This window comes from Oreochromis niloticus, linkage group LG7, assembly GCF_001858045.2.
Source record: "Oreochromis niloticus isolate F11D_XX linkage group LG7, O_niloticus_UMD_NMBU, whole genome shotgun sequence".
Taxonomy (NCBI): Eukaryota; Metazoa; Chordata; class Actinopteri; order Cichliformes; family Cichlidae; genus Oreochromis; species Oreochromis niloticus.
In genome coordinates this window covers 40064605-40079946 of record NC_031972.2, presented here as the reverse complement: position 1 = coordinate 40079946, position 15342 = coordinate 40064605, and the positions used below count along the sequence as shown (strand labels likewise).

General features: G+C 39.8%; 1 protein-coding gene across 3 annotated transcripts in view; it reads left to right on the top strand.

Moving 5' to 3' along the window:
- Positions 1-15342, top strand: part of ntrk3a (neurotrophic tyrosine kinase, receptor, type 3a) — an 83849-nt gene that overhangs the window by 44202 nt on the left and 24305 nt on the right. For all 3 annotated transcript variants that reach the window (XM_013273819.3, XM_025909179.1, XM_019361191.2), the window contains exons 6-12: positions 290-432; positions 2690-2831; positions 5573-5685; positions 12476-12656; positions 13824-13844; positions 15065-15082; positions 15233-15279. In XM_013273819.3, the coding sequence (XP_013129273.1) occupies positions 290-432; positions 2690-2831; positions 5573-5685; positions 12476-12656; positions 13824-13844; positions 15065-15082; positions 15233-15279 (665 nt within the window). The remainder of the gene's footprint in view (positions 1-289; positions 433-2689; positions 2832-5572; positions 5686-12475; positions 12657-13823; positions 13845-15064; positions 15083-15232; positions 15280-15342) is intronic.

Sequence of the window (15342 nt, the reverse complement as noted above, 5' to 3'; positions counted from 1 at the left end):
TTTTCATTTCTCATTTCTTTTGTAAGTTTTTATTAGTCCTTTATTTATCCAGGTAAAAATCTCATTTCCAAGAGAGACCTGGCATCATGGCAACAAAAGTCACATACCACATAGGTATATAGCATTTAAAACAAATACAATATCCCATACCAAAGTAAAGCACAAGGAGAGACTATAACCTCCAGTGACCCCTATAATTAATATGTGTAGGTGATTGTTACTAAACCTGTAATGAATATGATGCTATAGTATTAGTCTCTCTTTCTCCTTCTCTGTATTCCCCTCTCAGACCTACCAGATATCAGCGTCAGCCACAGCAACCTCACAGTTGTCGAAGGTGATCAAGTAACGGTAATCTGTAATGGCTCTGGTTCACCATTACCTGAAGTGGATTGGCCTGTCAATGGCTTGCACTCCATCAATGCACAAGAGGTAGGGAGGACATGCACAAATTCACAACTTCACAGAGAACGGACTAATCCTAGGCTTGAAATGACTGCATTCCGTAAATTGATACCAAATGGCTGCAGGACGTTCCTTCATAAATAGCTTTTTTATGTCTTCTTGGTATCATTTATTGACATGATTAATACTAGAAAGAGACCATTGTACGCTTTTGGATTTATTTTAAAAGTTAGCTTTAGCTACTGATATGAAGGGGGTGGAAGGGAGTTCAGTTCATTTACAAAGCTACAACAACTAATTGTTGTATCACTTCCCTGTTTTTTATGGGAGTTGATTTTAACAATCATGTAGAAGCTTGAAATAACTGCCTCAAGACTACTTTTAATTTAATATTAGAGTCAACAGGCTTTCCTTGAAATGAAAATAAGCTTACTCACAATTTTAATCACATTCTGATCTTGTCCTGGCATAGGACATAAAAACTGACCATATAACAAAAAAAACTTTTTTTTCTGACCATTTTTTGATAACTTAAATTTACCGTAATCATAGAATCACGGATTTAGAGCAAGGGTTCCCCACAGAGAGCCTTCTTCACCCACACATATGCCACCAAACACTGCCCGGTCCACTGAACCAGACCTGGGGCACCCTTTCAGGGGGCTGGTCAGCTCTGTGAAGTTCAGAACGAACCAGCCGGCATAACAAGCCAGCCCCCAAAAACTGCCTCACCTCTTTGTTGGTCTTAGGACCCCGGCAGGATGTGATCACGTACTTCAAAGTCATATTCAGCCGTTCTACCAACCTGTCAGCTGAGGGTAGTAGACCCTGGTCCAAGCAGATTTTATGCCCAGTAATCCTGGCGACTGTATTGTATATTAATACAAAAAGGATTACAAATGTAAGCAGTGCTTTCTACAACCTTCATTCTCCAGCTTCGAATTTACCTCATTTCAAATAAGTCGCACTAACCCAGTTTTCTGCGTTGTCATCTGTAGCCCCCCGAAATACAATAGGAATTTCATAAACAACTTCCTTGATTTTTTTTTTTTTTTTTTTGGTAGCTGGGATTATGCCCAACTATGATCATGTTCTTATTGTTGGAGATTTTAATATACATGTGTGTTGGCTCGCTGGTCGATGGCAGCGGACCTACTGTGCAGTCTCTCCAGGAAGGCACTGAATAAATTTTTTGTGGACCACTATCTCCAGCAGCCACACCTCCCCCAGGCTGCAACTAACTTGCCGCTGCATCCTGGAGTCACAGGGCAAATGCGAAGGGCAATCCTCTGCTGCCATCTTGCTGTTTTGGAAAACTGGCTTTGCACACAACAGGGAAGCTCCTTCTCGAAACTGGTGCCAAGCTTAGGGCCGCCATCTGGTCCTCCCGCAACAAGAGCAGCAATAGCCATAGTGACCACTCCTCTGTAGGCCATTGGCATTCCTCTGTCATGTCCTGTAACAAGTTGAGGAATGTCTGGGGATCGTCCTCTGCCCCCATCCGGTGCAGCATCTCTCACAGGCCTGAGGAGGGCAGTTGTGCAGAGGACCCAGACCAACCGTCCAGCCTCTCCAGGACATTGCATCTGGTGCTCAGCTTAGTACTGCAGTTTTTCCATTTATTTAGTGCAGCTACACTCCAAAACTCATGCTCTTGCTCCCAACAACTTTCCAGCCATCACTTCTCCAGCTCAGCTCACCCCCCAAGGGAATTAATTCCAGCTGCCTTGCAAGCCTCCCTGGCACCGCCTCCTGAACCCACTGCACCATGCCTACTCTGCAGTGGAGCTGGAGACCACTCACTGCCACATAGTGAGCATCCTCACTGCGTACGATGCTGGATACCATGACTACTCAGATAAAGAAACAAATCAGAGAGGTTTGAGTTGTAGTATAATTCTCAAACGCACTCCTTAAAACAGATAACCCAGAAGCTCGAGAGTGTTTCCCTAATTTAGTAGATTAGATTATTAAAAATTGTTTGTTACTCTATATAAATATTTTTTTTAAATATTTATGCTACTCGTCACTGATAGAGGAAAACTGGAACAAAACCAAGTTTCTTTCTTCAGATTCAGAACTGTTGAGCTGTGTGTTTTTAAACTAGCGATGAATTTCATGAATTTCTTCATAAATAAAAGTATAACTAATCGCCGAGACCGTTTCTCTTCGATTGGTCTTGCTGAGTATAGTTCATTAATTACTTCCTCTAAACAATCAATGTTTCTATTAGACCATATTTTTGTTGCTTATGCTTGTATATTTTATCTTGTTGTCTCTCCAGGCTAGAGTCTACGACAATACTATTCACTCCATCAACATAACCTTGGTCAATGTAAGCAGAGATGACAACAACTTCAGTTTAAAATGCACTGCCACCAACATAGTGGGCATGACCAATGCTTCGGTTCAGCTAACTGTTCATTGTAAGTAGATACACCACAGACACAATGTTATACACAAAACTGCACTCCATGAAAACTGTGAAAAACAGCATTATAAATAGTTGTGGAAATGTGAGTTGGCTACTGTATCCATTTTAAGCTCTCTTCTTTTAAATATCTAAATCTTAGTAAGATGCACTGATAAATTAAAACTCTAGCTTTACTTTACGAGATTGTCTTTGAGATTTCTATGAGCCAGTTAAGTGACTGAAATACTGTGGAAGAAATTAATAATAGTAATAACTAGTTAAAGATGGGTGCTGACAAATTCTTTTTTAAAAATTTTTACTTAACATCTATTTTTGTTTTAGTTCTATTCTAGCTGCCAAATTTTGTAATTGTCTTGAATCAATATTTATTAGTATTAGTATATAGTAGTATATAATATATTAGTATTATTAGATAGCTGCTTCTTTTTACTTAGGTTAATGTTTGTGTAAATCTTAGAATATTGCAGGGAGAAATTACTGTGGTATCATTTGTCTTCTTTGAGTGCATACTAGTGGTATTAAGGTTTATTGTAGCCAAGACTATATTTGCAGAGTGCTAAACATAATGTCACACAGTGACTAATATGTTGCAGCTGTGTTTGAGATTGTAGGGTAGGCCTTGGGTTGTAAAGGACTGAAGCGGCTGCAAGAATATTATAGCAATAAAGGCCTATACACAACAGACATGTAAAATCAGTGGACATATTTTATGTCTTAAAACTATTTTTCAGACTCAACTATTCTTAATGCAGCTGTTTACACCAACCGTGTAATTTCACTGGAAAATTGGCGGAATTTATTTTTTCAAACCAAGCTCGATTCTTTTTAAATTTTCAGACCCAGTACTGATAAAAAAATGATTTGGGAAATAGTGGAGTAATCCTATTTAATCTCAGACAGACAGCTACAGTAGATGCTGCTCCGGGTCAGTGGGCTCTCTAAAATGATTTCATTGCCTCCTTGGATGTGGTCCCAACTCTGCCAGCAAGAGCTCAAACTGTCCCACTGACATCCTGAAATATGTATAAAAGCCATGATACAGCTTTAACTCCTGGATCAAACCATGCCAGTCTCCCTGCTGCTGCTTCTCCTCAGAATCAGATGGAACGGAATCTCAGTTTGTTACTTTTCTTGTTTAGAAACATCACGGTCAATGTAGTAATACAGGGTGATGACTCACCTGGAAATAAGTTGCATAATTATTTTTTTAAGCTGCAGTAGGTTTTTTTTCCCTCATCTGTATCAGCAGCAGGATATTGTAGTATACTGATCTGGACCAGTCTGAATAACCCCATGAGGGGGCAGCAAATGCAAAGCAACCAATAAGCAGTCTTCCAGCATAGTGTGGGGGCTTTTTTTGCCAGGGGTCATGCACTGGGTCATCCTCCCTCTGATCAAGACAGCTGTGTGATTCCAGTCTAAACACCTGTGTAATGCCAATCTTAGTAACCATTAAAAGTGAGGAAGGTCTCCATTATACAGAGATCTATATATTTATTAAATTTCCTGACTTGCTTGGGCTCGCTCTGCTGAGCTGCCCGGGACCTCTGACCATACAGTTTTTATTTTGTATGTATTCATTTTTTAAATGAATTGATTAATTTCTTTATTAATTTTTGTATTGCTCCAATTTCCAGGTATTTTCAGGTATTTAGGGATTACCCACGATATTTCACCAATTTACTTGGGTAGCTATAGTCTAGTCTAGTCTGCATGTAAAAGTGTCCTTGGGCAAGATACTAACCCAATAGTTGCTCTCCAATGCATCCATTAATGTGTTAATATGTGTATTAATCTGTGTGAACGAATAAAAAAGAAGTGCTTGTATGAATAGGTGAATAAGGTACGTTCTATAAAACACTTCGATTACTCAGGTAGAGTAGAAAAGCTCTAGGACAAGGACACGCCCTAGAGATGAAAAGGAATACAGAAATGAGACTGACTTCAGACAGAAGACACGAGACACAGGACAAAACCAGGACAGACTGGAGGAATTAACACAGTTAAACAAGGAACTAGAAACAAAACACAGAGGCACTAGCAAGAGCTATACTCAAGACTAAATGATGCAGAATTAAATTTAAAAGAAACAAATTATGAGCCCAAAACAAAAACTCAAATTATTGGGTAGAAACCCAGGGCCACGACCAGTCCATTTACCATTACCACCCTCAAAACTTTTTTCTTTTCTTTTTTCATTTTTTTGTGTTCATTATGGTTTTATATATCTATATACAACTATCCATTTATATATAATGATATTCGTTGTTATTTTTTGTCATTATTATTGTTATTATTATAATAAACTTTGTTTAACTCGGAAGTCCCACTGACATCAAAACCCTTTTTTAATGGAGACCTGTCCAAGGTAACAGCCTGAAAACTGCTATCTTAAATAATCAACAGGATTGCTATTCCAGTTGTAAAACGTAAAGAAGTATTAAAAAGTTCAGTAACAGCTATAACCAAGTTGATGGCTTGCTGTCCGTCTTCTTATTATCCTTAACAGATCCGAAAGGAAATACGATTACAATTTCAGAAGTGCACATTTCAATGTTTTAAGGGTTTTTTGACAGTAAAAACAATCAAGTTCATATGGGAAACACAAAAGTATTTTACTTTTTTCTTTGGTTTAATTGTAACTTAGGCAGGTGAGTACCTGTTAACATGTGCTATACAAGTGCAGATTGTTTACATTCTTTTCTTTCTTCTTTCTACTGTTTGTCTCTTAAGTTCCTCCCACCATTATTGAGCTGAAGGAGCCAGAACGCCGCCATGACACGTGCATTGAGTTTACCGTTCGTGGTTTACCCCACCCAGCCTTACGATGGTTCTATCAAAATGAGGTATATTTGTAATTTCATGCTCGTAAATCTATTGTGCACTTCATATTTTTAATTTGTATTTTATTTGATAAAAATTTGTTGTTTACTTGTTTCTCTCTGTAAAAGGAAATTTCATGCTCATCAAAAGCAGTTACATTTACTTTACAGCCCCTTAGTTACTATTAAGTATTTACTCAGAAAATTTTAGTAAATTGTTGGATAAATGCCACTGGAAAGAAGTAAATAATTTTAAAAAACATACGCACTCATCAACTCTAATACAAGTACTGTGAGGTTGTGACTGGTTTAGGTTGAAAGTAACTCAGCAACCATTTATTAGAAACATAAAAACTTCAATTCCACTTAAAATTGTAGTTATCCAAGGTTTATTTTGGTAATGATAATAATAACTTTACTATGGATTATATAAAGTTGAAAATAGTCCTTTCAAGTTTTTGTATTTTGGTTTTTTTCATGTACCACAGAAATGCTAAATTTGTTTTTTGTAATCCCAAATGAGGATCAGATAGGATTAGAACTCAGCATATGTGCAGATGAGGGGTGCAGAGAACTTTCATGGATTAAGTGGAGGAGGACAAGCAGAGGGTTGGTGTGACAGAGGAGGATTCTAGAGATAAGAAGAGATGGAGGCAGATGATCTGCTGTGACTTCTAAAGGAAGCAGCTGACAGAAGAAGAAAAGTTATTACTGATTAAATATTCATATTTCCTGTGGCACCCCTCAGACTTGTTGCTGTTTCCCCATGTGACAAGTCCTTTAAAGGATCCTGGAAACAACCGTGCTAGTATGTATGTGACATTGCAGTTATAGTTTAAAAACAGGAGAGGATTGACACTAAGCATAAAATACAATTTGGGTCCACTGAATCGTAATGCAATATGTATCGGCAAATGCTAGATACGTTGCTCTATTCTATGAAATGCAGTAGAAAAAGTTTGTTTTACAGTCCAAATGTTACACAGAAGCTACCATAAATGTTTCCATGTCATTTTCTTTACATTATCACCTCAAAACATCCAAAAGGGCAATGTTTGGAACATACGGGAGGATGAATTTCAATTGATATCCAGTATTATCCATTGTTATCAGCTTATTAATATATTTAGCCTTCTATCTAGCTTTTTCATTACATTTCTGAGGGACTACTATTTGCTGTTTGGTTTAAGAAAAACACTGCTTTGTTAACTACCACCAATGTTACCTCTAAGCTGCGCGCATGCGCAATCGCGCACTGCTGGCACGGTCTCCGCGCACAGAAAATCTGCGTTGCGCACAAAAAAAAAAAATCAAACCTGAATTGAAATTAAAATAAATACGTTAACAATTCATTCTGTTTTGCAGTGTGAGTCAGTAAGTGACCGGTGACTGGCTCCTCCAGCCAAATGATGCGATTCACATTCGTATATACGCAGCTAATCAACGTCGTTGACAGGCTTTGACAGCGTCCTTATGTGCCGACACCGGTGTTTCAGCTAGCAAAGCGGCGTGGCTGATGTGGAGTGAAGCCACGTTAATGACAACGTGTTTTCTTAACCAAACGGGTTAGAAAAGTGGCGATTTTTGTCTCTAATGGCTTGCCAAAGTGTACAACCATTGGAGACGTGAGCAGGACAGACGGAACAATTGACGGAAAAAGTTTGGACTTTATACCAGTTTTTAAATTGTGTTGATAGGCTACGTAAAACGTGAGTGAAGTTGGCCCCCCCACCTTCTTCAAATCCAACAAAAGTGGTATCAAACGTTTGTGCTACGTTTGTGCTAGTTTGTGCTGCAAAAATTTTCGTTTGTGCTACTATCATTTTAAAGATATTAATAAAAATTTCTACAGGTCATCAGAGGTCAACCAGCCCCTCCACAATAATTAAATCAAACAAAATGGGTGTCAATCAACTGTGCTACGTTTGTGCTGGTTTGTGCTGCTAAAATTGTTGTTTGTGCTGCTTCTGTTTTAAAGATATTAATGAAAAGGTAAAGGTCAAAAGGTCAACCAGCCCCCCCACATTACCCAAATCAAACAAAATTGATGTTAAACGTTTGTGCTACGTTTGTGCTGGTTTGTGCTGCAAAATTTTTTGTTTGTGCTGCTATCATTTTAAAGATATTAACAAAAATTTCTAGAGGTCAACAGAGGTCAACCAGCCCCCCCCCCCCCACATTAATGGAATCAAACAAAATTGATGTCAAACGTTTGTGCTGGTTTGTGCTGCACAAATTTTTGTTTGTGCTGCTATCATTTTAAAAATTTTAATAAAATAACGTCTTGATGCATGATTAATCATCCAGGTAAGTAAATCCCAAAAGGTTGATTCTGTTCATCTGGACATTTTCAGTTGGAGAAACGTTTCGTCACTCATCCAGGTGACTTCTTCAGTCTCAGCTGACTGCAGGTTTCCCCAACCTTATAAACACATGTGAGTGAAGTTGACCCCCCTACCTTCTTCAAATCGAACAAAATTGATGTCAAACATTTGTCCTGCAAATTATTTTGTTTGTGCAGGTTATGTTTCCCTAATTTTATAAACAGTACATGTACAGTGAGAGAGAGATGTTACATCTGTCTTCACTTGCATCCCAGTCATAGAAGTGTTGGAGGTAGTTCATAAGAGATTACAGGATCACCCCAACCTCAGCAACAGGACCACTCTCAGCACTGATCAGTTGTGTTTGCTTTTGGAACTGTGTCTTAATTCCACCTATTTTGCATAAGGGTCAGTACTACAGGCAGAAACCTAGGTGTGCCATGGGTTCCCACAGGCCCCTGGTCAAAGTCACCAAACCAGTTCGTAAGCAGGTACAGGTGTGGCCAGAAGGGTCCTCAGAGGCACTGCAAGACTGCTTTTCCACCACAAGCTGCCACACAAGACAACACCACAGACTTTCAGGAATATACAGAAACTGTCATTGCCTACATCCCAAAATGCATCGATTATGTCACAGAGACCAGGTGTCACGGGTTGCTAGGAGGATCCACTCGCAGGACTCCTGAGTAGCGTTTAAACAGAGATGGTTTATTTACAGATCTTCACCAAGTGTATGTACAGACAGTGCAGGGTTAGTGCTATATACAAGACGTGAGGGGCAGGGGTCCAGGGCTCCAGGGAAAACGGGGAAATCACACACACGCTCAGTTCAACCTCTCTCTTCTCCGCTAGCGACCAGTCACTCCTTCCACACTCCACATGGGGAAACACGGGGACGGGTCCGGGGAATCTAGGAACAAAGAAACACTCGTTAAGTCTCTGAGACGGAGGCACAGGAAACTTGAGCTAGACGTGTACTGACTAGAGCCTTCACAACAATCCAGCGTTGAACAGCTGATCTCCTCCTTCTAATATACCAGCTGGTCTGATGAGGCCCAGGTGTTCCCAATCCAGGAAGGCGTGGACCGAGAGCGTGAAGCCGCCATGAGTTCCGGCAAAACAGGGGAGAGAAGGAGAGAGGGGGGGAGAGAGGGAAAAAGAGAAGAGAAGGAGGTCTAGGAGTGGAGAGATTCTGATCAGCACCTTGCCGATCCTGCAGGTCGTGACACCAGGACTATCACTGTCCGGGCCAATCAGAAACCATGGCTCACAGGTCAGGTTTAAATGCTCCTAAGGTTGAAAAATGCAAGCCTTCAGAGCCGGGAATTAGGTGAGCCAAAGAACAGCAAGGGAAAACCTGTCACGTGGCATCAGCTACAGCAAAGCTTCAGCGAAAGCAGAGGTACTTGGAGGCAGTGGCAAGGAATACAAACCATCACAGACTACAAGCCCACTCTGCAGACCGTGGGGAACAAATCCCCAGACAGTGTGTGGAGATCCCTTGCCAAAATCAGTACACGCAAAGCTCCAGGTCCTGATAACATCCTTGGACGAGCACTGACGGACTATGCTGTGGAACTCACAAATGTTTTCACAGACATCTTTAACACATCACAAGGGTCAGGCCGCCGTTCCCACATGCCTCAAAGCCTCCACCATCATTACTGTACCCAAGAAGTCATCTATCTCCTGCTTTAAGGACTACCGTCCTGTCAAACTCACCTCCATCATTATGAAGTGCTTTGAACGGTTAGTCATGCATCAAATCAAATTATTGCTTTCCCCCAACCTGGATCCATTTGAGTTTGCATACTGGTCAAAACGCTCAACCGATGATGGAATTTCAACTGCCCCTTACTCAGCCCTCACACATCTGAACACTAGAGACTCATATGTCAGAGTGCTGTTCATAGACTTCAGTTCAGCATCGTCATTCCCCAGCAACTCATTCACAAACTGGATCTGCTGGGGATCAGCACCTTGCTGTATAACTGGCTGCCAGATTTCTTGACAGGAAGACAGCAGACAGTACGGGTCGACAGCAACACCTCCAGCCCAAGAACACTGAATACCGGGGCTCCCCAAGGATGTGTGTTGAGCCCCTTTCTCATCACTCTGCTGACCCACGACGAGATCTACTACAGGGGTGAAGTTAACCATCTGGCAGAGTGGTACAGCAACAACAACCTGTCCCTGAATGTGGAGAAGACCAACAGCGACTCTACTTCCTCTGCAAACTGAGAAGCAAAAGAGATTCAACCCCCATTATGAGCACCTTCTACAGAGGCACAGTTGAGAGTATCCTCACCAGCTGCATCACTGTGTGGTATGACTCCTGCACTGGGTTCTGCAGGAAAAAATGACAACGGGTAGTGAGAGCAGCTGCACCTGCCTCATCTGGAAGGTCCTCTCCATTACAGGTGACTCCACTCATCCCTTCAGCAGTGTCTTCAGTTTGCTGCCATCAGGAAGGATACTGAAGAGCCTCCGGGCCAGAACACACAGACTGAGAGACAGCTTCATCCATCGGGCTGTCAGGATGCTGACCATCTCTGAATCGAGAAGGGGGGCCCAAGGGTACATCTTTCGCCATCCTACAATGCTGTGATTGTAGCCATTCCCCACTTTCTGTGAATGGTACTCATGGCCATTGATCAGTCGGCTTTGATTAGTTGTCATTGATCAATGGTCATAAGAATTTGCATACTAACAATCATGGAACTAACCCCCCAGCACATTGTTCATTTAGTGGTGCTAGTTTTCTTCACTATGCAAATGTACTGTTTATAAGGTTGGGGAAACCTGCAGTCAGCTGAGAATGAAGAAGTCACCTGGATGAGTGACGAAACGTTTCTCCAACTGAAAATGTCCAGATGAACAGAATCAACCTTTTGGGATTTACTTACCTGGATGATTAATCATGCATCAAGACATTATTTTATTAAAATTTTTTAAATGATAGCAGCACAAACAAAAAATTTTGCAGCACAAACCAGCACAAACGTAGCACAAACGTTTAACATCAATTTTGTTTGATTTGGGTAATGTGGGGGGGCTGGTTGACCTTTTGACCTTTACCTTTTCATTAATATCTTTAAAACAGAAGCAGCACAAATGACAAATTTAGCAGCACAAACCAGCACAAACATAGCACAACTGATTGGCACCAATTTTGTTTGATTCCATTAATATTGGGGGGCTGGTTGACCTCTGATGACCTGTAGAAATTTTTATTAATATCTTTAAAATGATAGTAGCACAAACGAAAATTTTTGCGGCACAAACTAGCACAAACGTTTGATACCACTTTTGTTGGATCTGAAGAAGGTGGGGGGGCCAACTTCACTCACATAAAACAAAACCAAAAAAACCCCACCCTTTGCTATTGGTGGAAAAATGTACCATGTCGACCAATCAAAAAATGATATGGCAACAACAACATTTAGTTGTTTAGGAAGGGGGGAAGTTTTAGGAGTGACAGCGGTGTTTTGAGATGTGAGAGATTTGCGACGTTTAGTGTGTTTGGAGTCTAAAGTTAGTGTGTTGTCTTGTGTAGTTAGTGTGTAGTGTATTCAATAGTTTTGTTGTGGGTGTCAGAACAATGAGGCGACTGCTGAATGTTACAGGTGTTACAGGAGTGATACATCTCCTGTTGTCAGGCCTGCAGGTATCAGGCTTGTGATGTTCTTCTTTATCTCATAGTGGACAGAAATTATTTTTTGGAGTGGCACAAATATTTTGTGTGGCATCAAATTTGATGCAGAACACCTGATTGTTCTGTAAATAGTTTGAAATGTTTATTTAAAAAACCGCCTTAGCTGCATTTTTAGGTAAATAGCTGCAAAAACCTTTGTTGTTTGCAAAACTCAGTTACTTTTTTGAAGAAGTAACTATATAATTAATTGCCCAACATTGGTCATTATATACTGTATTTTGCAGACAGAGAGTTACAGGACTCTCTCCCAGACCACAGACTCATAATACAAGTCAGAGCTTTATAAAAAAAAAAAGTTGTGTTTTCAAAATTGGAGTTATTTTTACTTCTAATAGTGTTAACATACTACACAGGTCATGAACAAGATTTTTTTTTAATTTTCATTGTAAGTGGGCTAAAGCACTTAATTAAAAGTAGTCTAACATAAATGTAAATGCTTTAATTTGAATATTTTAATAAACCATGTAACTTGGATGGATTCGATGCTGGCGTGACCACAGCGCACACGTCTAATGTTGCTTACAGTAGTCCAGGGGACCGCTCAGGGAGTTTGTGTGTTTGCTCAGACACATGAAAAATTAGAGGGAACATTGACTACCACAATAACTACTAGGGTTTTAGAAAAAAAATATTAAACTTACTTTTAAAGTAAAGCATTTTACAAAGTTTAAAAAAAAAATGTTACAGAGCTCTGTATACTATATCGTGCACATAAGTTGTCAGGGCTGTAGCTGATCTCTTTCACATCAATACTTGCACTTTTTTCCCAATGTAGGAAATTTCCCACACTGAGTATGTGCGTCCTGACATGGATATTTACCTGGACTACATAGAAGGATGCCTAACCTTTAAAAACCCAACACACCACAATAATGGCAATTATACTCTGGAGGCCAGAAACTATCTGGGCATAGCCACCGGTACTGTGTATGGGCACTTCCTGGAAAAGCCTTTTGGTAAGTTCAATCATTTAGAGTTATACTAAAGTAAATCAAAAGCTTTGCTTTCACACTCGGCTGTCTCTTCACCACAGCACCTGCATCACTGTCGGCACTACATCAATCTGTCAGTCACCTGCTCCAGTTTCCCCTTACTTTTCGACAAGACTCAGAGAAAGGGCAGTAAATTCTGAGTGGGCACTCCATCCTTTTCCGATTGAGAGCCATGGCTTTGGATGTCAAGTTCCTAATTCTTTTTCCTGCCAGTTCAGATGAGCTGCAAACCATTTTAGTATTGGCTGGAAGTCAAATCACGCTTCTCCATTTTCATTTTATCGAAAATTTTATACAAACTAGAACAAGAAGAATGTTTATCCTGTAAAAGTTACACAACCTTTTTGGGCTACAGCACCATAGGGTCCCACTCTTGCAAGTGCCCCCTGTTAAAGTGAACATGGAAGTTTCAAATGTATCAGTTGTCTGAGTCAAAGAAAAATCTTTACTCTTGAACAGGACCCTGAGTTATTAGTCTGGGTGGTGATTGAATGTTAAACAATGGCAATAATAAAACTCAAAAACTGCTTTGCCACATAAAAAAAAATACTCAAACAAACAAAACATGAAATGTTCCCTGCCTAATTTAGCCTTGTACCACAAGGAACCATTGCATTATTCTGCTGCTTTCAAGCTCAGTTTCAATGTGTTTAGAACCTTTGCAGGAAAAAGTAAAAGAAAAAAACAAGTTTCTGCTAAAGGGACATTTTAGTTCCCTTTGCTTTATCAGAGATTACCATCAAGCACACTGTCATGATTTATCATTCAGTTTGATTCAGTGTCACAGTGTTCTTATAAAAAAAACATGCTCCCCATGTCATGTCAAACTCTAATCATCACCCTGTGTTTGTACTGGATATAGTTGTGAAATAATGCTTATATTTAGCCTAAGTGTAAATTAGATGTGGAGAAATTAGAAAAGTCATACAGGATATGATAAGCTTCTTAGTAATGTTATTTATTTCCAAATTGTTCACATTTTCAGTTTTAAGTCATTTTCAGTCATTTACAACTGCTTTCTTTGAAGTGATGCGTAGGTTGTTTTCCATGATTGATCAGATTCCTCTGCAGAGTATGCCTTACAGAGGATCCTTTCCAATCTTCACTTTTTCTCTTCTCTTTCTTTTATAGGTACAGATGATTACGATTATGGTAAGTTTTATTATCCATCAATCCATTATCAGAATCGGAATACTTTATAGATCCCTAGGGGAAATTATGTAGTTTTCCATTTCATTAGTTTTCCATTTAAAAAAAAATACAAAAAAAACCCCAATACAATGAAAACCCCAACAATCATATGACCCCGTATGAGCAAGCGCTTTAGTGACGGTGGAAAAGAAAAACTCCCTTGTAACAGGAAGAAACCTTTAGCAGAACAAGGCTCACAGAACTGGTGGCCATCTGGGGGAGGAAGACAGGACAAAGACACACTGTGGAAAAGAGTCAGGGATTATTAATAAATAATAATCATTGAATTCAGAGAGGTGCATAAATACAAAGTGAGTGAAAAAGCTGATTGAAGAAGAAACACTCAAGGCATCATGGGAGTGGCCCAGCAGCCTAGAGCTATTGCAGCTGATCTAAGGGAGGATTCAGGGTCAAGCCCTAACTAATTCCTAACTAACTCTAATAACATTTAGAATAATAGATTACAGATCATTTGGGAATAAATTTTATTACAGTAAATGTCTTTCTGAAAGTGGTTTAACTAAATTTAAGGATATAACTCCCTCACTGTCAACTTGAGTGTCATGTGCCAACACAATACAGAACAGATTCCTGAACTCTACTCCCACAGAGGTAAATTATATTACTAATAGTTTTACATCTTCACTGTGTAGGACTCCATACTGTTGAATCAGTAGTATAACTCTTAAACATGCACCTTAAAGCAAATAACTCATATGCTGAAGATGAACTGGTGTTTGTTTATGTAATTACAGACCCCTCTTCACACACCAAGGTTTAATATGGAGTAACGCAGGCCGTGGCAGATAGTTGCTCCTCCATGAGCCTGGTTCTGTTTGAGGTTTCTTCCTGTTAAAGGGGAGTTTTTCCTTCCCACTGTCACCAAAGTGCTTGTTCATAGGGGGTCATCCCATAGGTGGGTTTTGCCTGTTTTCTCTGTATTATTGTAGGGTCCCTTATCTTACAATAAAAAGCCCCATGAGGAAATTACTGTTGTGATTTAGCAGTATATAAATAAAATTGAATTGAGTTGAATTGTTGCATGTGTTATTTTGTTGTTGTTTTATCTAACATTATGAAAAAAAACATTCAACAAATGAAATTGTTCAGCAGCAGAAATCATATCAAGCAAGACTGCAAGAATTTGTTAATAATGTGTGATTTCTTTCTTTTTCTTGAAGGAGCCACAGGTGAACCAGGTGAGTGGAATAAGATGCCACTGCCTAAAACGAGTCAATTATGTTGCCCCTAACACGAATCAGCTACACCCAGCAACTAAGAGATGCTCACACCTGTACTTTACCTCTGCCTGGGAAAACAAACTAACACTTTTTGTGTTTTTCTTACAGGAACTCCAACTGCAGAGACTCACATACCAGAGGAAGATACTTTTGGGGTAAGTGAAACTGTCTGCCGCCTACAGTGCAGTTTTTAGAACCCTTCCCAGGTGCCTCAACTG